Consider the following 27422-nt stretch of genomic DNA (forward strand, 5'->3'; position numbering starts at 1 on the left):
GTTGATGAAATTTATTTTTTATGTTATCTTATTCACTATTATACAAATGTCATTTTGGAGGTTCTAAATTTTTGAAATTTCAAATTGTTAAACTCGATAGACTCTCATTTTAATAGAATAGATGCTTTTATAAGGAATAACTGGGGAGAACCTAGGGTCTTAATTCAACTGGTTTGTTTTGATTTATGTTCTGATCTCTTTTTTTATCACAATGTGACTGGAGCAGTAGTGTTCAGGACAACCACTGGTTTACAACAGATTCTGCATTGCAAGAATCATTAATGATGAAAGTGGTAGTGTTGTTGCCTGTTTATGAAGACTGGATGACTTTGGCTTTTCCACCCAAGGCATGACTGCCTGGTTTAGGGGATGACCTGCTTTTGCTGATGTGGATAATATCCAGGAGAAGTGTGGGCTGACAATGGTAGCAAGTGCCTTTAGACTGGTAAGGCCTATCTGTCTCCAGCTGCCATTTCCAGACACTGGTCTGCACATAACAGCACTTCCAGGAGTCACAGGTTCCTATGAAAGGCAATAGTAGAATTTTGGTTAAATCAGTCTGTTTTTTAAAGATTTCTGAGAAAGAAGAGAGAGAGAGAGGACACACAAGCAGGGAGAGTGGCAGACAGAGGGAGAAAGACACTCCCTGCTGAGCAAGAAGCCTGATGTGGCACTTGATTCCAGGACTTTGAGATCATGACCTGAGCTGAAGACAGATGCTTCACCTACGGAGCCACCCAGGCATCCCTAAAACACTAATATCAGACTTTGTTAGTTGGAGAAAAGGAAAACTATTAAAAAAATAAAGAGGTCTCATATAGTTACAGAATCCAATCAACATAATTACCAAATAGATTCCTCTCATAGATATACTGCTGATAAAGCTACTGACAGTCCATAAAGATGGTCTTTATAAAGGCAAATTAAGGTTTCACATATGATGAAACTTAGGATGCAGAAATTAGAAGATACAGAATTAGATGAAATGGCTAATTTCTTTGGTAACTACTAAAAGAACTTTTCAGTGTTGATAGTTAAGAATAACAAATGTCAGGGGCACCTGGGTGGCTCAGTGGGTTAAGCCTCTGCCTTCAGCTCAGGTCATGATCTCAGGGTTCTGGGATTGAGCCCCACATCGGGCTCTCTGCTTGGCAGTGAGCCTCCATCCCCCCTCTCTCTCTGCCTGCCTCTCTGCCTACTTGTGATCTCTCTCTCTTTCTCTGTCAAATAAATAAATTTAAAAAAAGAATAACAAGTGTTAGATAAACTGGAGATTAATAACATTTTTTTGTGGGAGTTTGTTCGGTAATTTTGTTTTTTCCCATTCAATAAAAATCCAATTTCTTATATTTCTAACTTATTGATTGCATGGTTTACACTTTTATAAATAGAAGAAGTTAGTTTCTATAAATTAGAATTTTAAAAATAGGAAAAGGAGCTGTTTACCACATTTGTATCTAAGCCTTTCGCCTGAGTAATGAAGCAGATAATAGAACTGCCAATGTCAGGGTAGAGGTGGGCACAACTTGAAGCTCCCATCACCTGCATCTGTAACACTTCTGGATCCTCATCAGTCTCTCCTAGAAAAAAGAGTTAAAAAGTAAGAAGTCCAAGGGACATAGACTACATTGTAACACAAATTAATAAGATGATATCATGATCACTTTAAATTATCTATAAGTTTTAGTTCTAAGAAATTTCATTTATTTGTTATCACCATCTTACTGCACAAATTTACCCATTATAAAAATTTCTCTCACTTTCTAAATGCCATTTCAAATAATTAACAATTTGATTTTCATTTGTAAAATAAATTTCAGACAAATATAGCTTCATTTTCTTAAATATAAATATAAACAAAGACCTATGTTTCTCTTTATTATAAAGTTAACATACTTAGGAAGCAGTTCGTGTTTGTTTTATTTATGGAACTTGACTGTGCACAGAAAGATTTTCCTTACGTTGTTTTGCACAATTGAAAACTTATGGAATTATTATCAAAACTATCATTTATAAGTAAAACCAATCCCAGGGTATATCTGATTTTGATTAAAAGTTAAAATTAATTAAAATTAAAATTAAAAATTAAAATAAAAAAATTAAAGTTAAAATTAAAATTAATGGAGACACTACTGGTTAGAGTTCTTACCTGAATTTTAACATCAAACAAATGGACCCTCCATCTCACATGTCTTAGAACCACTGTCCTAATAAGCAAAGTAACTACTGACCTGGTTTGAGAACTCTTGGCCCAGAAAGCCAGCATTCTGAGCTATTGAAGTTCTTTAGATGTCCCAGTGGTGCTAAGAGCTGAATGGGAGTCTGGACCTCTTGAAGGAGCAGCAGTGCTAGATCATTTCTTGCTGCCCCACTCACCAACCGAAATCTCTCATGCAGTAGAATGCTAGACACCTTAACAACTCTCAGAGATGTTCCAGGGTGCTTCAGGCCCAATATTACAGAAGTATCTTCAGGATTCCTAAGTATGTAGTTCAAGACTAGTTAGAATATATTCTAATTATTGGCTTGAAAAAATAAAATTAAATTAAAAAAAGAAAATAAATATATAACTTAAAAATTATGAATATATTCATTGGGAAATATGAGCCCTTAGCAGCCATTAGTATTAGGCTTTCTAATGTATTCCACTAGTTTTGAAGTACAATGTTCCTACTTTACCTGTAGGGAATTCAGAACCCTACAAAAACTCAAAATTCATACACAGTGGAATTAGAAAGGTATTAACTAAGACAGATATCAATCAAGCACACTGAGGCAAATTTCTTGCTTGGCCTGATACAAAGATGTTATAGAGATAAGAGATACTGTTCAAACATAATCTGAAGTAAATTAATCCAAAGAAGACTTCAATTAACTAATTTGAAAATACTGTAGTACAGTGTATTAGATGAAGCAGATGCAAACTTACATGTTCCTGACACAATGGGCAGCAGTGAGAACCCAAGAGCTGCTAACAATGGAACCGCTGCAAATTTGACTGCCACAACTGATGATCATGGCTTGCCAAGGCATGGTATATCGTAGAGAAATTCGATCTGCTAAAGCTGAGAATAAAAGTAAATTCAGTAGCCCATCTTTAAAAGTTTTCATCCTTCCTAGCCCTGCTAAGCTCATCATTATTATCAAAATTGACTTGCAAACACAGTCTGTATAGTTACATATATGCTACTTCCCTACAAAGAATAATTGCCTTATTGTTACGTTTCCAAATCCATCATTTCTTTATGGCCCATTTTAATTACATATCATTTGTCAAAATATTAGGAACTATTATAGGTCTCATCCCAAGTGGAATTCTTTTTCAACTGTTAAGCTTGCTTAGTTAGGTGTCACTAACATAGTAAACAATAAAAATGAAGCAAAAATTTATTTAACTATTAGAGAAATAAAGTTAAAAATTTAACTTAAGTGGTACTGGAGGAACTGAGCTTTTAAACTACTTTTAATTAATTTTTAAATACTTTTAACATTTTACTGACACTTAGGAGGGGATGCTGGTGTCACAGCAGGAAGACCCTACAGTCATGTCACCCAGTGAACAAAACTACGTTAACTATCAAATTATCTGAAATGCAACAGAAATTGATCTGAAGATGGAGAGAACAAATTACACATCTAAAGAGACAGAAGAAGCCATATCAAAGAAGGCAGAAAGTATGAAGACATGGTTTAGGAGAAATATAGATCATGGCCACTGCACTGAGTAGGGAGGAATTGTGGAGAAGAAGGGTGACAGACACACTAGCACGCACATACACAAGGAAAACAAACCCCTTAGGAATCAGCTTGGAAAGCAAAAGGGGCTGAATGTTGTAATTTCTTGCAACCAGCAGGGCTAAAGACTGTAGAGGCAGTAGGCTTGGCTCTGGGAAAGCCCAGGGGCACTGACACTTCTCCTAGAAAAAAGGCAGGTAAATAGACTGGAACATAGAGTGTGGAAACAGCAATATGAAGAGCTCCGGGGGCACACAGCAGAGAGACTTCATTTCAGAAGATGTCCCAAAGAGGTAGTGTTCACAAAAAGACCATCTCCAGGAATAAAGGATCTAACAGGCGCCATTTACTTCCTCTGCCCCTCACAATAAACACAGGGCCACCTGTGGTAACCAGTGCACCATGGTCACTTGCTACACAACCTGTTTATATCAAGCTCCACACCCTTGTGCTCTGGCAGGACTGCCCTTCTCAGTCAAATTTGTTGCAGTCTCAGTCTGGTGGATTTTTCACCATGGTGGGCTTCCCCATAAGCCCAGCACAAACCCCTGTCTACCTGTATCTCCCAACCTGAGAGTTTTGTGAAGCCTTGGTTCCAGAGGCAGTGCAAATACTTTTCATTTCATAAGTAGTCCAGAACACACATAGTAAAAACCTATCACATTAGGCCAGAGACCAAACACTGCCCAGAGCAGGCAAAGAGAGCCTATGTAGAAGACTGGCTGGAATGATAAAGTGGCCAGAATGAAACAAGAGAACAAATGCAGTGCACGCTGGTGGCATGCCTGGAAGTGTCAGCCGGTGGAGAACAGGGACACTATACAGCAGGAAATTACATAACCTCTTCTTCCTAAGGCCACTACCATCCAGAAAAGGAAATGTAGTTAACTTCCCCAACACAAAGAAACAAGCACAGAGACTTAGACAAAATCAAAAGATGGAGAAATTTATCTTCAATGAAAGAACAAGATAAGGCTAGGGCCAGATGTCTAAGCAAAACAGAACTAAGTAACATGACTGATACAGGATTCAATATAATGATCATAATAATACTCATTGAATTGAGAAAAGAGCAGAAGACATCAGTGAGACCACTAACACACAAAAAAATAACATCAGAGAAAAAGAGCTCAATAAATGAATGAGAAATATTCTCATTTGAAGATTAGGATATGAAGATTAGGAACAAAGATTAGGATAGCAGAAACAGAGCAACAAACTAATGATCTAGAAGACAGAATAATGAAGACAGAGAATAATAATAACAAAACTAATTAAGCTGAGCAGAAGAGAGAAGAGAGCAATACACAAGATGAGAAAAAAACCTAGTGACTCCATCAAACGTAGTAACATTCATTTTATAGGAAGAAGAGAAAAAATGACCAGAGTATTTATTTAAAGAGATAGTAGTTGAATCTTCCTTAATCAGGAGAAGAAAATAAATCCAGATCCGAGAAACACAGAAACCCCTCAACAAAAAACAGGTCCATGATGATATATTATAGTTAAAATAGCAAATATAGTGACAAACCAAAATTGTGAAAGCAGCAATATTACATACAAATTTATTACATTTTTATTTATTTATTTATTTATTTATTTACTTATTTATTTATTTATTACAATTATTACAAACAAAATTACATACTAGGGAAAGTCCATAAGGATAAGAGTGGATTTTCAGCAGAAAGCAGTGGCATGATATATTCAAAGCAAAGTGCTAAATGGGAAAAATCTGTAGCCAAGAATATTCTATATAGTAAGGCTATAATTCAGAACAAAAGGAAAGACAAAGTTTCCCAGAAAAGGGACAGCGAAAGAAGTTAGTGACCAGTAAACCAGTTCTGCAAGAAATATTAAAAGGGGACACTCTGAGGGGAAACAGGAAACCAAAAGTTATTGCATTAAGGTAGGAAACATAAAGGCAGTAAAAATGAATATTTTTATAAAATGTTGAGTAAGGAACTCAGAAGATAAAAGAATTTAACATATAAAAGCATATGGGGCACCTCAGTGGCTCAGTTGGTTAAGCAGCTGCCTTTGGCTGAAATCAAGATCTCAGGGCCCTGAGATCAAGCCCCACATGAGGGTCCCTGCTCAGCGGGGAGTCTGCTTCTCCCCTTCCCTCTGCCTGCTGCTCCCCCTGCATGTGCTTGCTCTCATTCTCTCTCTCTGTGTCAAATAATAAAAACTTAAAAAATAAAATAAAATTTAAAAGCATAGAGGGCCTGGGTGGCTCATTTGGTTGAGCCCCTTGATTTTGGCTCTGTTCATGATCTCATGGTTCTAAGATCAAGCCCCAAATCCACCTCCATGTTGGGCAGAGAGCCTGTTTAAAATAATCTTCTTCCTTTCTCTGTGGCCCTCCCCTCTTATGCATCCTTTCTCATATATATATATATATATATATGTATATATATAGGCATATATTAAAATGAGAGGAGAATAACGAATGAGTTCAAATGTAAATGACTATCAACTTAATATAGACTTCTCTATGTAGACGTTATTATACACAAACCTAATGGTAACAACAAATCAAAAACACTAACAAATATGCAAAGAATAAAGAGAAAATAATCAAGTATATTACTAAAGAAAGTCAGCAAACCACTAAAGAGGGAACTACAAGATATCATCAAAGTAAATCTTCATAAACAACTACAAAATACATTGATATGTATTTATAAATAATTATGTTGAATGTAAATGGACTGAATATTCCAGTCAGAAGACAAAGAGTGACACAAAGGATGAAAAAATAAGACCCATCTCTATGCTGTCTACAACAGACTCATTTCAGACCTAAAGACACTTGTGGATTAAAATTAGGGGATGGAGAGACATTTCTCTTATGATATCATCCTCAATGGGAAAAAGCTTGCAGCCTTCCCGTTGAGATCAGGAATACGACAAGGATGCCCACTCTCACCACTCTTGTTCAACATAGTATTAGAAGTCCTAGCGACAGCAATCAGACAACAAAGAGAAATAAAAGGTATTCAAATTGGCAATGAAGAAGTCAAACTCTCTCTCTTCGCAGATGACATGATTCTTTATATGGGAAACCCAAACCCAAACCAAACTACTAGAACTCATACAGCAATTCAGTAACATGGCAGGATACAAAGTCAATGTACAGAAATCACTGGCTTTCTTATACACTAACAATGAAAATACTGAAAGGGAAATTAGAGAATCGATTCCATTTACTATAGCACCAAGAACCATAAGATACCTGGGAATAAACCTAGCCAAAGAGGTAAAGGATCTGTACTCGAGGAACTACAGAACACTCATGAAAGAAATTGAAGAAGACACAAAAAGATGGAAGACCATTCCATGATCTTAGACCAGAAGAATAAACATTGTTAAAATGTCTATACTGCCTAGAGCAATCTATACTTTTAATGCCATTCCACCGGTATTCTTCAAAGAGCTGGAGCAAATAATCCAAAAATTTGTATGGAACCAGAAGAGACCCCGGATCACTAAGGAAATGTTGAAAAACAAAAATAAAACTGGGGGCATCACGTTACCTGATTTCAAGCTTTACTACAAAGCTGTGATCACCAAGACAGCATGGTACTGGCATAAAAACAGACACATAGACCAGTGGAACAGATCAGAGAGCCCAGATATGGACCCTCAACTCTATGGTCAGTTAATCTTCGACAAAACAGGAAAAAAATATACAGTGGAAAAAAGACAGTCTCTTCAATAAATGGTGCTGGGAAAACTGGGAAGCTATATGTAGAAGAGTGAAACTCCAGCATTCTCTTACACCTTACAGAAAGATAAACTCAAAATGGATAAAAGACCTCAACGTGAGACAGGAATCCATCAGAATCCTAGAGGAGAACATAGGCAGTAATCTCTTCGGTATCAGCCACAGCAACTTCTTTCAAGATATGTCTCCAAAAGCATTGGGACTTCATCAAAATCAAAAGCTTCTGCACAGCAAAGGAAATAGTCAAGAAAACAAAGAGGCCACCCACGGAATGGGAGTAGATATTTGCAAATGACAGTACAAACAAAAGATTGATATCCAGGATCTATACAGAACTCCTCAAACTCAACACACACAAAACAGATAATCATATCAAAAAATGGGCAGAAGATATGAACAGACACTTCTCCAATGAAGACATACAAATGGCTATCAGACACATGAAGAAATGTTCATCAGCACTAGCCATCAGGGAGATTCAAATTAAAACCACATTGAGATATCACCTTACACCAGTTAGAATGGCCAAAATTAGCAAGACAGGAAACAACATGTCTTGGAGGGGATGTGGAGAAAGGGGAACCCTCTTACACGGTTGGTGGGAATGCAAGTTGGTGCAGCCTCTTTGGAGAACAGTGTGGAGATTCCTCAAGAAATTAAAAATAGAGCTTCCCTATGACCCTGCAATTGCACTACTGGGGATTTACCCCAAAGATACAGATGGACTGAAAAGAAGGGCCATCTGTACCCCAATGTTTATAACAGCAATGGCCATGGTTGCCAAACTGTGGAAAGAACCAAGATGCCCTTCAACGGACGAATGGATAGGGAAGATGTGTTCCATATATACTATGGAGTATTATGCCTCCATCAGAGAGGATGAATACCCAAATTTTGTAGCAACATGGAAAAGGACTGGAAGAGATTATGCTGAGTGAAATGAATCAAGCAGAGAGAGTCCATTATCATATGGTTTCACTGATTTGTGGATTAAAACAAATAGCGTGGAGGACAAGGGGAGTTAAGGGAAGGGAGTCAGGGGAAATTTGAAGGGGAGGTGAACAATGAGAGACTATGGACTCTGAAAACCAATCTGAAGGGTTTGAAGAGGTGGGGGAGTGGGAGGTTTGAAGAGGTGGGGGAGTGGGAGGTTGGGGGTTGAAGAGGTGGTGGGTATTAGAGAAGGCACGGATTGCATGGAGCACTGGGTGTGGTACAAAAACAATGAATACTGTTATGCTGAAAATAAATTAAAAAAATGATAAAAAAATAAAATGAAAAAAGAAAAGAAAGCTACAGTGGCAATTTTTTATGGGACAAATTGGACTTTAAAACAAAGACTGTTAACAAGAAACAAAGAAAGGCACTATACAATCATAAAATGATAATCCAATAAGATTATATAACAACTAAATATTTATACATCCAACAAGGGAGCACCAAAATACATAAAGCTGTTGATAACATTAAGGAACTCATTGGTAATAAAACAATAATAGTTGTGGCCTTTAACACCACACTTACATCAATGGACATACCATCCATACAGAAAATCAACAAGAAAACAAGTTTTAAATGACATAATGGACCAGACAGACTTAACATTTATATATGTGACATTCCTTCCTAAACAGCAGAGGGCACATTCTTTCCAAGTGCACATGGGTCATTCTGTAGAATAGATCACACATAAGACCACAAAACAGGCCTCAACAAATTTAAGATTCAAGTCATACTATGCATCTTTTCTGACCACAGTGCTATAAAAGAAGATGGCATCCACAAGAAAAAAAATCTGTAAAGATCATACATATGTGGAACTTAGGGTCAACCAGGATATCAGAGAAGGAATTAAAAAAGTACATGGAAGCAAATGAAAATGAAATCACAATAGTCCCAAACTGCTGAGATTCATCAAAAGTGGTACTAAGAGGGAAATAATACAGGCCTACCTCAATGAGCAAGAATGTCAGAAGGGGAGACGAATCATGACAGACTACGGACTCCGGGAAACATATTGAATTTCAGAGGGTGGGGGATTGTGGATGGGTCAGCCTGGTGATGGGTATTAAAGAGGGTATGTACTGCATGGAGCAGTAGGTGTTACATATGTAAACAATGTCTCATGGAACACTGCATCAAAAACTAATGCGGTGCTGTATGATGACTAACATAGCTAGGGAAATAAATAAATAGTCTGAAATAAACAACCTCATCTTACACCTAAAGGAGCTAGAGAAAAAATAATAAACTAAAACTAAATCCAGGAGAAGGAAGGAAATTATAAACATGAAAGCAGAAATAAACAATATAGAAACTAAAAACAGCAAAAACAACAACAGTAACAACAACAACAACAACAACAGAACAGATTAATGAAACCAGGAGCTGTTTCTCTGAAAAATACCAATAAAATCAATAAGCCTCCAAACGGATTTATCAAGAAGAAAAGAGGAAAGACTAAAATAAATAAAATTACAAATGAAAGAGGAGAAATAACAAGCAACACCACAAATATGCAAACAGATATACAAATAATTAAAGAGAATATGAGAAACTATATGCCAACAAACTGGACAAACTGCAAGAAATGGGTAAATTCATAGAAACAGGAAGAAATTGAAAATTTGAAAAGACTGATCATATATAATCATACAAATTGAATCAGTAATAATGATAAAAAAAATTCCCAACAAACAAAAGTCCAGGACCAGATTTCTTCCCAGATGAATTCTACCAAAGATTTAGAGTTACTACTGATTCTTCTCAAGCCATTCCATAAAACAGAAAAAGATAATGTCCAAATCCATTCTATGAGGACAGAATTACTCTAAAACCAAAACCAGAGAAACCCTCCACTAAAAAAGACCACGACAGGTCAACATCTCTGATGAACATGGATGGAAAAATTCCTGATAAAATACCAGCAAGTCAAATCCAAAATACATTAAATAAATTATTCACCCAATTAAATGAGATTTATTCCTGAGTTGCAGGGGGTTCAATTATCACAAATCAATCAACATGATGCACCACATCAATAAAAGTATAAAACCATGTGACTATATCAATATATGGAGAGAAAGCATTTGAGAAAGTACAAATTCATTGATGATAAAAGTCCTCAACAAGGTGGGTTTAGAAGGAACATACTTCAACATAATAAAGGCTGTATATGAAAACCCCACAGATGACATTATCAGCAATGCTGAAAAACAGAGCTCTCTCGCTAAGGTTAGGAAAAAAAACAAGGTTATCCACTCTCACCACTGTTACTAAACACAGTATTAGAAATTCTAGCCTCAGAGAATGAGAAATAAAAGGCATCCAAATCAGCAAAAAAGAATTAAACTTTCACTATCTGCAGATGACATGACACTATGTATAGAAAACCCACAAGCTTCCAAAAAAAAATCAGGTAGAACTGATAAAATAAAGTCACATGATACAAAATCAAAATACAGAAATATGTTACATTTCTATGCACTAATAATGAGCAGCAAAAAAGAAATTAACTGTTTATAGTTTCACCAAAACAATAATTATCTAGGAATAAATCTAACCAGAGTGATGCAAGACCTTACTCTGAATTGTAAAGTATGGATGAAAGAATTTGTAGAGCACAGGAAAAAAATGACAAACATTCCATGGTAATTCACTGGAAGAAAAATTATTGTGAAAATGTCTGCAACCCATAGCAATCTATAAATTTAATGCAATCCTATAAAAACTATAAAATACTATAAAAATCCTATAAAATTTTTCTTAGAGCTAGAACACTCTAAAAATTTGTATGGAACCAAAGAAGAGTTTTATTTTAAAATTATTTTTACATACATATGTTTTATTATTATGTTCAGTTAGCCTACATATACATAAGAATTTTAATTGTCAAAGTGATGTTGAAAAAGAAAAACTAAACTGGAATCAGCACAATTCTAGCCTTCAAGTTATATTACAAAGCTCTAATGATCAAAATAGTATTTTACTGGTACAATGTATACAGATACATAATACACAAGAATAGATCAATGAAACAGAATAGAAAACCCAGAAATAAACCCACAATTTTGTTCTCAATTAATCTTTGACAAAGCAGGAAAGAATATCCAATGGGAAAGAAAGTCTTGTCAACAAATGGTGCTGGGTAAACTGGACAGGCACATCCAGAAGAATGAAACTGGACCATTTTTTTACACCACACACAAAGAAAAACTCAAAGTGGATTAAATAGGAGAACTGGAACTATTAAAATTCTAGAAAAGAACACAGACGGTAACTTGTCTTGACATCGGCCACAGAAATTTCTTATTAGACACATCTCCTGAGGCAAAGGAATCAAAAGAAAAATTGAACTACTGGGACTTCATCTAGGTAAAAAAATTTTGTACAGCAAAGGAAACAATCAACAAAAATAAAAGGCAGCCTACAGAACAGGAGAAGATATTTGGAAATAATATATCTGATAAAGGGTTAATATCTAAAATATAAATATAACTTGTTAAAGTCAACATCTAAAAAACAAATAACCCAGTTAAGAAATGGTCAGAAGGCATGAATAAACATTTCTCCAAAGAAGACATCCAGATGGCTACCAGACACATGAAAAAATGTTTGATATATAATTCATCATCAGAGAAATATAGATCAAAACCACCATGAGATATCACCTTACACCTGTCAGAATGGCTAAGATAAAAAATATAAGAAACAACAAATGTTAGCAAGGATGCAGAGAAAGAGGGGCCCTCTTCTCTTGCACTGTTGTTAGGAATGCAAATTGGCACAGCAAACTTGGAAAACGTTCTGGAGACTCCTCAAAACATTAAAAGTAACCTGCCCTATGACTGAGCAATTGTACTACCAGGTATTTACCTTAAGAATAAAAAGTACTGATTCAGTACTGTATCTGCACCCTGAAGTTCATAATAGCAATGTCCATAATAGCCAAGATGTGGAAAGAGCCAAGATCCCCATCAACAGATGAAGGATAAAGAAGATGCAGTGTACACACACACACACACACACACACACACACACACACACAGTGGAATATTACTCAGACATAAGAAAGGACTGAAATGTTGCCATTTGCAACAACATGGATGGAGATACAGGGTATTATCATAAGCATAATAAGTCATTCAGAGAAACTCAAATATCATATAATTTCACTTGCATTTGAAATTTAAGAAACAAACAAACAAATAAAAATGAACGAAGGGGAAAAGAACAAGAGAAGCAAAACAAGAAAGAAACTGTTAACTCTTGAGAGCAAACTAAGGATTATCAGAGGAGAGTTGAGGGGGATGAGTGAAATAGTGATGGGGATGAACGAGTACACTTGTTGTGATGAGCCCATGGGGTAAGGTATATGTGCTGCTGAACTGAGCACCATGGTGTTGTACGGAAGTAGAGAATCACTATATCATAAATTAATTGAAGATAATTTAATACCCTGTATATTAACTGAATTTTAAATAAAAATTATAAAAAATAAAACCTTAGGGTGATGTGCAATTGTTACTTTAAGTATAATTTTCAGGTTCGTAAGTTGGAAAGTGATGTTAGAGTGTGTCATAAAAGCTTTGAGTTGAAGAAATAGCTCATACATATACAAATTAAAATATGTAGAGATATGTATAAAAGGAATAAGAGAAGAGAGTAGCTGAAGACAGAAACTAGACTATTGAGGGAATTACAGTATCTAAATCGTCAAAGTGATAAGGACTTTGAAATATCTGAGCAAAGAAGTTGAATGATCTCACTTGTGTTTTAAAGCAACCTTTACTGTCATTACAGACAAAAGGTTGATATCCAAGATCTATAAAGAACTCCTCAAACTCAACACACACAAAACAGAATCATATCAAAAAATGGGCAGAAGATATGAACAGACACTTCTCCAATGAAGACATACAAATGGCTATCAGACACATGAAAAAATGCTCATCATCACTAACCATCAGGGAGATTCAAATGAAAACCACATTGAGATATCACCTTACACCAGTTAGAATGGCCAAAATTAGCAAGACAGGAAATAACATGTGTTGGAGAGGATGTGGAGAAAGGGGAACCCTCTTACACGGTTGGTGGGAATGAAAGTTGGTGCAGCCACTTTGGAGAACAGTGTGGAGATTCCTCAAGAAATTAAAAATAGAGCTTCCCTATGACCCTGCCATTGCACTACTGGGTATTTACCCCAAAGATACAGATGTAGTGAAAAGAAGGGCCATCTGTACCCCAATGTTTATAGCAGCAATGGCCACGGTCGCCAAACTGTGGAAAGAACCTAGATGCCCTTCAACAGACAAATGGATAAGGAAGATGTGGTCCATATACACGATGGAGTATGATGCCTCCATCAGAAAGGATGAATACCCAACTTTCGTAGCAACATGGATGGGACTGGAAGAGATTATGCTGAGTGAAGTAAGTCAAGCAGAGAGAGTCAATTATCATATGGTTTCACTTATTTGTGGAGCATAAGGAATAGCAGGGAGGAAAAGGGGAGATGGAGAGGAGAAGGGAGTTGAGGGAAATTGGAAGGGGAGGTGAACCATGAGAGACTATGGACTCTGAAAAACAATCTGAGGGTTTTGAAGGGGTGGGGGGGTGGGAGGCTGGGGGAACCAGGTGGTGGGTATTGGAGAGGTCAAGGATGGCATGGAGCACTGGGTGTGGTGCAAAAACAATGAATACTGTTATGCTGAAAATAAATTAAAAAAATAAAATAAACCATCCTTTACAATGGATATGACAGTAAGAAAATGATAAATAAGTTTAATTAGGTGAAAATATAATATGAAGAAATGTGACCATGTTAGAAATAAATTTGTAAGGAAAGAAAAGTTAAGTGAGGTTGTTATTGATAATAATATGAGAGATTTCATAATAGGAAAAGAAAGATGGTTCACAATGTAAGAGATTTCAGTATATGATAGTAGAGAAATTATGACATATTACTCCCAAGAAAGCATATATTAATGAAATTCTGACATTACATTTATAAGACTCTGAAATAGTAAAGAAGTTTATGCTAGAAGAATAAAAAGTTTGAGGGTCTATACTCACCTTTTTTCCTCTTTCTATTCTGATAATGTCATGAGTATCACAATAAGAAAATTACTAAAATCATGTCATCTATATAAGAAAGAAATATTATGAACTTTAAATAATACACCAAGTTTGAAATACCTTTGAAAGTCATGAGGTTATAGATTCCTATTAATTGGTCGTATTAAAAACTCATGCATTTCTCTGGAAAAAAAAAACCTCTCCCCCTCCTTATCTAATTCCATTATCCTTTTCTTTTCTTTCTTTCCTTATTTTGTTTAATTTCTCCCTCACTACCATTTTCTTGGGCCTTACTCTGAGGCTGCGGCAGAGAGATGAACTGAGGCCGAATAGAAGCAGGAGTGGCAGTAAAAGCCGAGGCATTCATTGAAGTAGAGACTGAAAGGGAAGTGGAAGCAGAAGTAGTCATGGTCCCTTGCTGTGACCATGGTGCATGGCTGGGTCGTGTAACTCCTTGAAGCCAAAAAAGGAATGGGCTCACTTGGCTGAAGACGTAGGGCTTTGTGCAATGTTCATCGAAGTGAGTCAAAATTCCCACCTGTACCCATGTGTCCTTTTGTTGTAGATGGCACACCAGAGGTGCCCCTAAGTCACCCTGCAAGAAACAAGGAGAAAATGTCCATGTACATTCTAAAGGAAGCTAGGAAGTAACTTCTGGTATTGAAGAAATAACTGCTTTCCACACCCCTAACCCTAACCTTACAGCCAGCCTCGCCCATAGCTTTCTTGGCTTCCACACAGAAAGTGAATTCATTCAGCTTGGGCCAAAACTGGGCACATGTGCTGACTTGCAGAATGCTTAGGTGCCTTTTTTGCAGAATTCCAGGACTTCCTAGTGGAAAACATACAATAGAAGGGATTTTAGATTTACCCTAGGTGAGGGACAAATATGGCTGAAGTAAAAGATAATGATAAATATTCTATTACATGAGAGTATACTATTCTTTCTTTCCAAATATACTATGCCATCCCTGTAAATATTATGCATTACTCACCTCTCATGAGGGACCAACTGGGTAACCAGCAGTCGTACAGCTGTATATTTTTCTCTTGCTCCAGGTTCTCCTCTAGGCAAATAGGAAGCACCAGTGGTTGAAAATGTAGTGGCTGTTTCAGGAAGATTAGCCCAGGACCCAAAGGTCCTTTGGGACCTAAGTAGGGCATGGCACGATGAATGCCTACAGTTTGAGCTTGAGCAGGCTCCTGAAGATCAATAAGTCCCACCTGGACCAGGGCTAGTGCTTCTGAGTTTTTTCTGGGAGGAAAATTTACCAAGCATTTTATTATTACATATTTTGATGTGAAAAATAACTCTGGAGTTAACATGAATCAGATAAAGTGTAGGTGAGCATTAATGTACTACTCCTATTCCCTTCATTACTTCTATCTTATTAGAAACACTACATTTAGATACCTTCAGGGATGAGGAAGTAAATGTTACAATGCAAACAATTTCTTTGTAGAAAATTAAATTATTAGGCATCCTAATATTTATTTTTTAACACTTAGTGAAATATATTTTGAAACTTAGGAGTTGAAATATCTCACTTAACAAAATATAAGTAACTATGGACAGTTATTCCCTTTCTGGGGACTGTTGTTTTCTTTGCTTGTTCTAATGGGTTACTTCACCATGTTAAACAAAGAAATAAAACTATATTCAAAAGAGCATTTTTCAAATAGTTATAATTCTTCTACAGATTCATATTTTTAAGAGATAACATGTTTGAAGTCAGAAAATGGAAAACTGTGAGCCTTACTATTTAAACATTCCATCATTTTATTATAGGAAAAATTATACAAAAATAGGGTATCTTTTTATAGGCCTATTGATTTGGATCCTGAAATTATCTCTGAAAAACAGGAAAAGCACTAATTTAAGGACACTTAAGGATATGACAAGATACAAGAGGAGATGGTTTCTCTATAGTTAAGAAAATATATCAGATGAGATTACAGCAAAAAGATATACTAAATTTGATTCCTTAGCAAAGAATATGAAAAAGAATATTCTTCTTTAAAGAAACTTGAAATGACATACTCAGACTTACATGAAATTTGCACATCTAGCTGTAGTAAGGATCCACTGTTCATTCAGTATAGAGCCAGCACAGAAATGGGAAAAAGAGAGCTGCACGGAAACCATCCAAGGAAATTCACCCAATTCTGCTTCCCAGCAGTTGGGACAGTGGGGAACAAGGCCAGGTCGTAACCCACATTCTGTAGAAGGAATCCATGTTTTCAATAGGTTGAAGTTAGTATTATCACCTCCTTTACCTAAACAGTTTTCCTATTTTTTGACTCTATAAAAGTGTTTGTAAATTTTCAACTTTAAGAAAATGCTTGAAAATACATATTTTTTTAACCCTATAGAGTTGGAGATGGGAACAGAAATGGTCTGTATACACTCTGAAAATAACGTATGTCAATTCATTCCTCAAACAGAATAAACCATTCTAAGCACTAAAAGTATGTCAATATTATGCTCTGAAAGGATCTATATTTATAAAACTTAAACTGATTCTAGCAGAAATTAGTCTTCTCTGAGTATGTGGACATCTATTAAGATTTTATTATCCATTCTCCATTCTCTGATCTAAAAACTGCTTTGAATTTTGACCTGTCCAAGTCCTGGTTCAGGTCCAAGACTTGACCTGACCTATATAGAAATTCTTGTCTTAGGCTCCAACAAAGATCTTGGTCCCAAGGATAATAACTCAAATAGATGCCCTGAACTTGCCTGTGGCTTCATGAGAAATAACAGCTGTCTTGAAGAGCCAGAAAGCCTGGACACTCTCTTTCCAGACCACACGTAGGCGACATTCAGCCAAAGAAACATTGAATTCCGAATACTTGAGAGGATCTTCTTCAGGCTGACTAGACTTGGTTCCAGATTGAGATCCAGTCATCAGAGAAGGTTCTTTTGTTAAAAGTGTGGCTGGAGCAGCAAGAAGATATAAAAAAGTATGAGAAAGAATGGTCTCTTCATAAATTTTAAGGAAGACAGTTCCTTGATAGAGCTATCAGGGGAAAAGGCTAAGGGCAGAACAGGAGAGAAGGCTGCTTGAGAAAGAATGAAGCAAGGAGGGAAAATACAGAATAAAGGGAATGTGTAAGAAGAAATGACCAAACAGGAATGGGACAATGCACATGGTGGTGGGAGAGAACAAGGAACAAGAAAGGAAAATGATGGAGAGAGGGGACTAAGAGAAGTAGATGTTACATGAGGGCTTCCATTTGTTTTGATAATTTGTAATTTGTTAACAAACTGCATATAATGAAGGCTTTCAGAAGCCAAATACTTGAAAAGGGAAGAAAGGGAATGTTTGTGAGCTCACTGAAATGGAGAAAATTGATTTGATACTGCCTCTCTGTTGTACCTATCTCAAAGCTATAAAATATTGATGTGGGGAAGGAATTACTTCTATTGGTAAAAAAGGTACATGTTTAGACCAGGAACCAAAATTGCTAGTTAAGAGAGTTGCTCATCTGGCTCAACCTCAGAGGGAGCAAATGATATAATTCTATAAGCTTTATAATGCTTTTTAAGTCTGATTTCTACTTCAGTATGGATCCATGTTCTGATTTTGTCATGTTTATGAATAGCAAAGGATGCAATAATACCAGTTTCAGGTTGGGCCCAGGATCTGACTGCTTGAGTTTCAGGATGGATCCAAGGGTGAACCATACCAACTTCAGGCTGCAACCTGGAGCTGAAGATCTGAGATTCAGAATTGGTCCATGGTCTGATTTTATTCATTTGCATGTAGAACCAAGATTTAAGCACATCAGCTTCTAGCTTCATCCAAGGTCTAACTTTCTGGATTTCAGAGTAGGTCCAGGGTTGATTCACAGTACCTCTTTGCTGAGTCCAGGGGTGATTTGTACCAACTTCAGCCTGACTCCAGGGATTGACAGACAAGGAGTCAGATTTAATCCAGGGTCTATTTGTATCACTTTGAGTCTGTAACCAAGATGTAATTGTATCAATCTCAGATAAACTTGGAGGTTTTACTATTTGCCTTTCTGTCTGGGTCCAAATTTGGATTGTTTCAGTTCCAGGTTGGGTCCATGATCTAATTGTATTAGTTCCAGACTGGTTCCAAGGTTTTATTGAATCCATTTGAGTCTGGAACCAATGTCTTAATTCTGTACCAGCTTCTATGTGGGTAAGGGGGTATATGTCTACATTTTCAGACTGAGTCCATGATCTAATTGTAACAGTTTCAAATTGATTCCAAGGTTGCACTGTACTAATTTCAAGCTTGGTCCAAGATCTGACTGTACTAGTTTCATACTGAGTCCAAGAACTATTTATACCATTTTGAATCCTGGAATATGTCATTTGAGATTCAAGGTGGGACCAGGGCTTAACTACATTATTTTGACTCAGGTACCAAAATGTGCCTGAATTTCCTTCAGTCCAGATACTGACTGACTGAGTCTCAGCCTGGGTCCAGGGTGTGACTGTATTACTTTTAGACTGGATCCAGAGGCTGAATATACTAGTTTCAATCTGACTCCAGGGTGGCAAGACATCACCTCCAGAAAGGGTCCAGGTTCTTATTTTGTCTCTTTCAGACTTATTCCAGAGGGGGAATACACCAGTTTTAGTTGGAACCCATGATATGACTGCAGGAGTTTCATGTTTGGCCAAGGGCTCAAATCCACCAATTTCAAACTGTGTCAAAGTACTCACTGTTTGAAATTCTGAGTGGGCCCAGGTTCTTACTCTCTCTGTTTCAGTTTTAAACCAATATATACTATTATCAGTTTCAGATAGAGGTGAGAGTCTGGCTTCTTGAGAGAAAGGCACTATCCATGATACCTGTGTTTCAAATTCAAGTAAAGTCCATATATTGATATTATTAATTCCAGGATGTGTTGACAGAAGAGATGCTTGATTTTCAACTTGAATCAAGGATTGAGTAGTATCACTTTGAGGATGCAATGAAATACTGAATATGCTAGCTTCAGGCAGTATCAAGGATTTCTTAGACTCAGATATAAGCCTTGTCCAAAATATGACCATATCAGCTACACTTGGTATATAAGAATTTACTGCTTGATATTCAGTCTGAGTCCAGGATGTAACCATGGAAATAGCAGAATGTTTCCAGGTTTTTATTAATGAATATTCATTATGAGCCCATATTCTCACTGTAGAAGCTTTAGTCTCTGTCAAAGGATTTAGTGGATAGGAAACCTGGGTCCATGGTGTGACTGTAGAAACAAGCGTCACTGTCCAGGGATTTATTACTGGAAACACACCTTGGTTCCATGATGTGACTCTAGATGTACCAGCCTCTGTCCAGGGATTTACTGCTGGAGGTACAGCTTGGGTCCATGATATAACTCTGGAAGTGATAGCCTCTATCCAGGGATTTAATGCTCGAGATACAGCTTGGGTCCATGGAATGAATCTGGATACACCAGCCTCTGTCCAGGTATTTATTGCTGGATGTACAGCTTGGGTCCATGGAGTGACACTGGAAGTGATGGCCTCTGTCCAGGGATTTACTGCTGGAGGTACAAGTTGGGTCCATTGAGTGACTCTGGAAGTGATGGCCTCTGTCCCAGGATTTACAGTTAGAGGTACAGCTTGGGTCCATGGAGTGATTCTGGAAGTGATGGCCTCTGTCCAGGGATTGACTGCTGGAGGTACAACTTGGGTCCATGGAGTGATTCTGGAAGTGATGGCCTCTGTCCCAGGATTTACAGTTAGAGGTACAGCTTGGGTCCATGGAGTGATTCTGGAAGTGATGGCCTCTGTCCAGGGATTGACTGCTGGAGGTACAACTTGGGTCCATGGAGTGACTCTAGAAGTGATGGCCTCTGTCCAGGGATTTACAGTTGGAGGTACAACTTGGGTCCATGGAGTGATTCTGGAAGTGATGGCCTCTGTCCAGGGATTTACTGCTGGAGGTACAACTTGGGTCCATGGAGTGATTCTGGAAGTGATGGCCTCTGTCCAGGGATTTACTGCTGGAGGTACAATTTGGTTCCATGGAGTGACTCTGGAAGTGATAGCTTCTCTCCAGGGATTTACTGCTGGAGGTACAGCTTGCGTCCATGGAATGATTCTAGAAGTGAAAGCCTCTGTCCAGATATTTATTGCTATAGGTATAGTTTGGGTCCATGGAGTGGCTCTAAAAGTGACAACCTCTGTCCAGAGATTTACTTCTGGAGGTTCAGCTTGGGTGGAAGTGACAGTCCAGGGATTTACTGCTGGAGGCACAGCTTGGGTCCATGAAATAAATCTGGATGTACTAGCCTCTGTCCAGGGATTTACTGCTGGATGTACAGCTTGTGTCCATGGAATGTCTCTGGAAGTCACAATCTCTGTCCAGGGATTCAGAGCAAGAGCCTGACCCTGAGTTAATGCTGTGACTGTGTCACTCTCAAATTGTGTTCCAGTTTTAACCAGTACAGATTGAATTTGGGTGAATTGTGGAAATATTCCGAAAGTAGACCATGGATTTACTATTTTGGCTTGGGTCCAAATTTTATCTGATGAAGCTAACATCTGTGTCCAAGGTTTTGCTCTTAAAGATTCATCCAGGACCCACACTGTGACTGTATCTGCTATAGACTTTGTCCAGGGATTTAATTCTAGAGATTCAGCTTGAGCCCACAGTATAATTGTATCAGCTACAGCCTGTGTAAATGAACTTACAGTTGGATATTCAGCTTGTGTCCATGGAATGACTATGGAAGCCACAGGCTCTATCCAAGGATTTACTAATGGAGATTCAGTCTGAGTCCACAATGTGCCTATACTACCCTCAGATTCAACTGATGGGTTTAGGGCTGGAGATTTGTACTCTGTTAAGATATTTACTTCTGGTGATTCAGACTGTGACCATGGATTTATGGCTGGAAACTGAACCTGAGTCCAAGTATTTACTGATGGAGATTTAGTCTGTGTCCATTTTGTGACCCTATCAGCTCTAGGGTTTTGATTTACAGCTAGTTGTTCAGCCTGAGTCCACAGTGGGACTATGGAAGCTATAGCTTCTATCCTGGGAATTAAGGATGGAGATTCTGACTGAGTCCACATTTTGACTGTACCTATCTCAGTGTCCAATGTTCTAGACAACTCCAGTGTCCAAAGTTTTACTTCTGAAAATTGATATTTGGTTCCTGGTATGACTTTAACAGATACAGTCTCTATCCAGGGCTTTATGGTTGGAAAAAATCCCATAGTCCATGGTACGAATGTTTCAGAAAAAGCCTCTGTCCAGGTGTTTTCTTCTGGCAATTCATTCTGGGTCCATGGTGTGACTAAGTTATTTTCAGGCCGTGTCCAGGGATTTGTTGCAAGAGATTCAGCCTGGATCCACAGTGTGACTATAACATTTTCAGGTTGTGTCCAGAGATTTATAGTAGCAGATTCAGCTTGGGTCCATGGTGAGACTGTGTCAGTTTCAGACTGTGTCCATGGATTTACTCTTGAAGACTCAACCTGAGACCATGATCTAAATGTGTTAGTTTCTGGATCTGCCCAGGGATTTAATGCCGGATATCTACCATGGGTCTGCAGTGTGACTAGATTAGTTTTGGCCTGGGTCCAGAGATTTATTGTAGCAGATTCAGCCTGGGTCCATGGTGTGACTGTGTTAGTTTCAGATGGTGTCCAGGGATTCACTGCAGGAGATTCAGCCTGGGTCCACAGTGTGACTATATCAACTATAGTCTGTGTCAATAGATTTATGATTTCAGAATTTGCCTGGGTCCAGAATGTGACATTATCCATTTCAAATGTTGTCCAAGGATGTACTGAAGGATATTCAACTAGGTTCATTTGTGTTACTGTGTCACCTGCAGCATCTGTCCAAGGATTTACTGCTAGGGACTCACCATGAGTCCATGGTGTTATTGTGTCAGGTTCTGTCCAAGGATTTATTTTTAAAGATTCACCCTGAGTCCACTGTATGATTGCATCAGTTTCAGACTGTGTCCAAGGATATACTGGAGGTAATTCAGCTTGGTTCCACAATAAGATTGCATCAGATACTCCCTTTGTCATAGACACTATTGCCAGAGATTCAGCATGAGTTAGTGGTGTGATTGTGAAAGGTACACCCTCTGTCCAGGTTTTCACTGATGGAGATTGATCGTGAGTCAACAGTGATACTGTGAAAGCTACAGCATCCATCCAGGGATTTACTCTTGCAGATTCAGCCTGATTCCATGGTATTACTGTGGCAGCTACAACCTCTGTCAGTGAATTTACTGTTGGTGATTTTGTCTGGGTCCATGATGTGAGAGTGGAAGCTATAGTCTCTGTCCAGGGATTTACTACTAGAGTTTCAGTCTGGGTCCACAATAATATATCAGCCAAAGGGTCTATCCAGGTCTCTATTGCAGGAAATTCATCCCCAGTAAATGATGTAACTGTACTGGATACAGTTTTTGTCCACTGAATTGCTGCTGGAGGTTCACTCTGGGTCAACTGTATAACAGTATCGGATACAGGCTCTGTCCAGGGATTTAATGCTATGGAATCAGTCAGGGTCTGCAGTGTGTCCACATCAGGAATAGATTGTGACCATGGATTTACTACTGGAGATTCAAGCTGGGTCGACAGTATAACACTATCAGACACAGTATCTGTCCAGGGATTTACTGCTGGAGAATCAGCCAGAGTCCATGATGAAATTATTTCAGCTATAGGTTGTGGCCATGAATTTATTCCAGGAGTTTCTGCCTGGGTCCAAGCTGTGACTACATCAGTTTCAGATTGTGCCCAAGGATTTACTTCTAGATTTCCCTTGGTCCACAATGAGGTACTATCAGTTTCATATGGTCTCCAGAAATTTCCTGCTAAAGATTCTGTCAGAGTCCATGTTGTAAGTGTATGGGTTTTAGACTTTTTCCAGGAATGTAATAATGGAGGCTCATCCTGAGTCCACACTGTGACTGTATCAGCTATAGGCTGTGTCCAAGAATTTACTGCTAGAGATTCAGCTTGGGTCCACTGAGTGCCTGTCCCAGCTATAGTATCTATCCAGGGATTGACTGCTGGAGATTCAGCCTGATTCCATAGTAGGACAGTGTTAGTTTCAGACTGTATCCAGGGATTTACTGCTGGGGACTCAACCTGTATCCATGGTTTGACTATATCACTTTCAGACTGCATCCAGGGGTTTAGTGCTGGGGATTCAACCTGTATCCATGGAGTGACTATATCACTTTCAGACTGCATCCAGGGTTTTAGTGCTGGGGATTCCACCTGCATCCATGGTGTATCAGCTGCAATTTTTACCCGAGGAAGTACTTCTGAAGGTTCACCCTGGGCCCACTGTGTGACTGTATCACCTACAGACTTTGTCCAAGGATTTATTACTAGGGATTCATCCGGGGTCCATGATGTGACTGTATCATTTTCAGACTGTATCCCGGGATTCACTGCTGGAGATTCAGCTTGTGTCCTCACGGCTGTATCAACTATAGTCCTCGTTGAGGAATTTATTTCTGAAGGTTCATCATGGTTCCACTGAGTGACTGTATCATCTATAGGTTGTGTCCAGAGACTGGCCACTGGCAGTTCAGGCTGAGTCCACTGTGCAGCTGTATGAGACAAAGGATATGTCAAGAGCTTTTGTCCTGGAAATTCAGTCTTTGCCCATGCAGCATCAGGTAAAACCTCTGTCCATTGATTAATTGCTGGAGCTTCTCCCTTGGTTGAGACTATAACTGTTTCAGTTTCAGTCTGAACCCAAGGATTAACTTCTGGAGTCTCAGCCTGCACCCATGCCCATGGTGTCGATGTATCCCCTTCATTTTGTGTCCCAGATTTGATTATACCTATATCTGGCTGAATCCAAGGACTTGTGTCAGATTCAGACTGTGTCCAGAATCTAATTTTATCACCTTCAAGCTTATCCCGGGGCCTTACAGTATAAATGTCATGTTGTATCCAGGCTCTTAAGTTGTCTGCCACAGGCTGGTTCCACGGCCTGACTATTTCTGTTTTGGACTGTATCCATGGGTGGGCTGCTTGGGATACTGTCTCTGTCCATATTGTGGCTGTGTCCACTTGAGTCTGGAACCAATGTCTGACATTGTTAGTCTCAGATTTAGTCCAAAACCTGGCTATGTCACCGTCAGGTTGGGTCCTGAAGAGAGCTGTCTGAATTTCTGTCTCAATCCAAGGTTTTAATGTATGCATTAGAGTTTGCAACCAAGATCTGACTCTATCAGCTTCAAGCTCAGACCAGGAAATGGTTGTTTGAGATTCAGGTTGGCTCCATGTCCTGACTGTATTGGTTTGTATTTGCAACCAAAGTCTAGCTGCATCATCTCCAGACCTTGTCCAGGGTGTAACTGTATTAACTTTAGACTGTGTCCAGATTTTGAATGTTGATGCTTCAGGTTTCATCCATGGTTGGATGCTACCAGCTTCAGACTGAGTCCATGGTCTTACTATGTCAACTTCAGGCTGAGTCCAAGGGTAGAGTGTTTGAAAGTCTGGCTGGGAACTTGTTCTCATTTGATTAGACCTAGTCCATAACCAGGATCTGGCCACACCAGCTTTAGGCTTGTTCTCACGTCTGATTGTTTTAATTTCAGTGTGGGTCATGGATCTAATTATATCTGCTTCTGGCTGGGTCCAATATTTGTCTTTAACATTTTCATTCTGGGCTCTAGCTCTGACTATTTGAAACTTAGGCTGAATCCAGGATCTGATTTTTTCAGCTTTAGTCTGTAACCATCGTCTGATTTTATCTGCTTTCAGCTGAGTCAGTTGTTTTCTTATTTGGGCTTCTGGCTGGGTCCAGGTTTGGACTATGTCAGCTTCAGGTTTAGTCAAGGGTCTAATTGTAACAGCTTTAGACTGAACAAAAGGCTTAATTACATTTGTAATAGTAGGTATCAAAAACCATGTTGTATCTGCAGTTTGAATCTGGGGTTTGACCATAATAGACTCATCATGTTCAATCAATGGACTTATTCTATCCATTTGACTTGATGCTTTGATAATACTGGTCTTATATTTTTCCCAAGACTTAATATTATTGCTTGAAGATGGAATCCAGGTAAAAGGAATATTAAGTGCTGAGGAAGTCCATAATTGAGCTGACTTAGATTCAGGGAGACTCCAGTATTCATTAGTTTTTTCTATAAGTTCTTGGGATCCACCTAAATTCAAGACTGACTTGAACCAAGGTTCCAAGGTAAGAGTTACTGTAGGATACAGAGATCCATCTGCATTTAGTGTGGAATGGGTCCAGAATTCATTTTTATTAACTGTTAAAGGAACCCATCCATTCAAGTTGTAAGTTATTGGTTTAAAAGCAGTGTGAACTCTATCAACTACATGGTGTATTTGGCTTCCAACATTCTCTTCAGTAGATTGGATCTGCATCACTGTTTCTGTTTTATCAGGTACAGTATGTTTCCAAGGTCCAATGTCAGGGGTAATTTCCAGCCAGGGTCTAGCTAGAAGTTGACCATGAAAAGGAAACCTACTAGATTGAACTTGAGACTGTACGGTATTAACCCCAGAAAGAAGTTGGGATCCATCTATGCCACTTGAAAACAAAACGCTGGATATAGCAGAATTAACTAATGGCAGTGTATGAAGCCCAATTTTACCAGCTAAAGGATTAACCCAAGAATTTACTGAATTGGTCATAGTTTGGTATTGATAGTTCATTGTATTTTTCTGAGGAAGGCCCCAGGGTATAGATTTATCAGGTGTTGGAGGCTTTGGTGTTCCAGAAATAACCAAAATTTCAGAAGTATCAACTGTCGGGGTATTCCAGGGCTCAGACATAACAGAAGGATCCCATTGTTTGGTAACAAGAGAGGTCCAAGATTGTATCATTGGGAATTGGCTAGTTGAGGAGATCTGACTAGTTTGAAGATGTAACTCTCTATTGCCTGGAAAATAGTCTCTACTATTTGAATGAAAAAATATGGGAGGAGGATTCCGGCGCTGTCTGTTCAGTGGGAAAGTGCCTAATCTTCTCTTCCATGACTGTAGAGAGAATCCATGGGAGGTCAAAATGGCAGTTTCCCTGTTCAGGCTAAGCCTGTCTTGTGGACCATGTTCTAACCCTGGAGTAAAATTGCAGAGTAGAGAAAAAATAGGATCCAGTGTCTTCTGGGATGTCTTGATAAACCATTTCATCCAAGATAAATATGGAGCTGTCTTGATGACAAGAACAGGGTCATCACAGGCCATTGAGGATTCACTGACCAAGCCCACCAGTTTCCAGTGTTTGCCAAAAAGACAGAGAACAGGACTACCCTGCTGTACCTGAATGAGGAAAAAAGATAAGTCATATTTATATGAGACAAACAGGCAGATAAACATACATAGTAAGTGTATATTAAAATATATGTAACAAGTTATATGTAAATATACATATATAAATTATAAAATATATGGGTACATATGTATATGTTATAAATAAAATTTATGTTATACACATATATTATCTATAAATACTTTGAAATATATATATATAATTTATATATTTTTCTACCATATATCCATATGACATGGCAAACAATAATAAATGTTACCTGGTTCATATTTCATGAAGGTCTAGAATATGATTTACACACACATAATTATAACTCAAATTAAAGGAGAAAAACCAAATGACAGAAGATATGTAGAGAAAACTCCAAAACACTAAATAGCAATTATATATTCAACATTTTTGCTTTGTTAAGAGGAATTATTCTCTTTGCTGAATATTTCTAGGCAGGGCACAACTTATACAATCATATGTAATGACTGTGTTCATTCTTATCACCTCCACTGCCATTTCTCTGATTCAGGATGTCATCATTTCTTATTTTCAAGTCATCATCACTGCTGCTATTCTCTCACACCCAGCCTTGTTTCTTGCTTTATTCT

At 38.1% G+C, this 27422-nt stretch overlaps 2 protein-coding genes across 2 annotated transcripts in view; both read right to left on the reverse strand.

The window, feature by feature from the left end:
* LOC125092605 (uncharacterized) lies at nt 1-20097 on the reverse strand. Its single transcript, XM_047717008.1, has 10 exons — nt 18170-20097; nt 17286-17483; nt 16597-16765; nt 15541-15800; nt 15244-15377; nt 14840-15140; nt 2930-3065; nt 2232-2479; nt 1447-1580; nt 1-522 (listed from the first exon to the last, which is right to left on the reverse strand). The coding sequence occupies exons 1-10, from the start codon at nt 19641-19643 to the stop codon at nt 250-252; spliced, it is 3327 nt and encodes a 1108-aa protein (XP_047572964.1). The 5' UTR covers nt 19644-20097; the 3' UTR covers nt 1-249.
* LOC125092627 (uncharacterized) overlaps nt 19703-27422 on the reverse strand; it is a 13563-nt gene continuing 5843 nt past the window's right edge. The window contains exons 6-7 of the mRNA XM_047717027.1: nt 19806-26813; nt 19703-19723 (exon numbers count right to left, since the gene is read on the reverse strand). Coding sequence (XP_047572983.1) covers nt 19703-19723; nt 19806-26813 — 7029 coding nt within the window. The remainder of the gene's footprint in view (nt 19724-19805; nt 26814-27422) is intronic.

The sequence above is a fragment of the Lutra lutra genome, chromosome Y (assembly GCF_902655055.1).
Source record: "Lutra lutra chromosome Y, mLutLut1.2, whole genome shotgun sequence".
Classification (NCBI taxonomy): domain Eukaryota; kingdom Metazoa; phylum Chordata; class Mammalia; order Carnivora; family Mustelidae; genus Lutra; species Lutra lutra.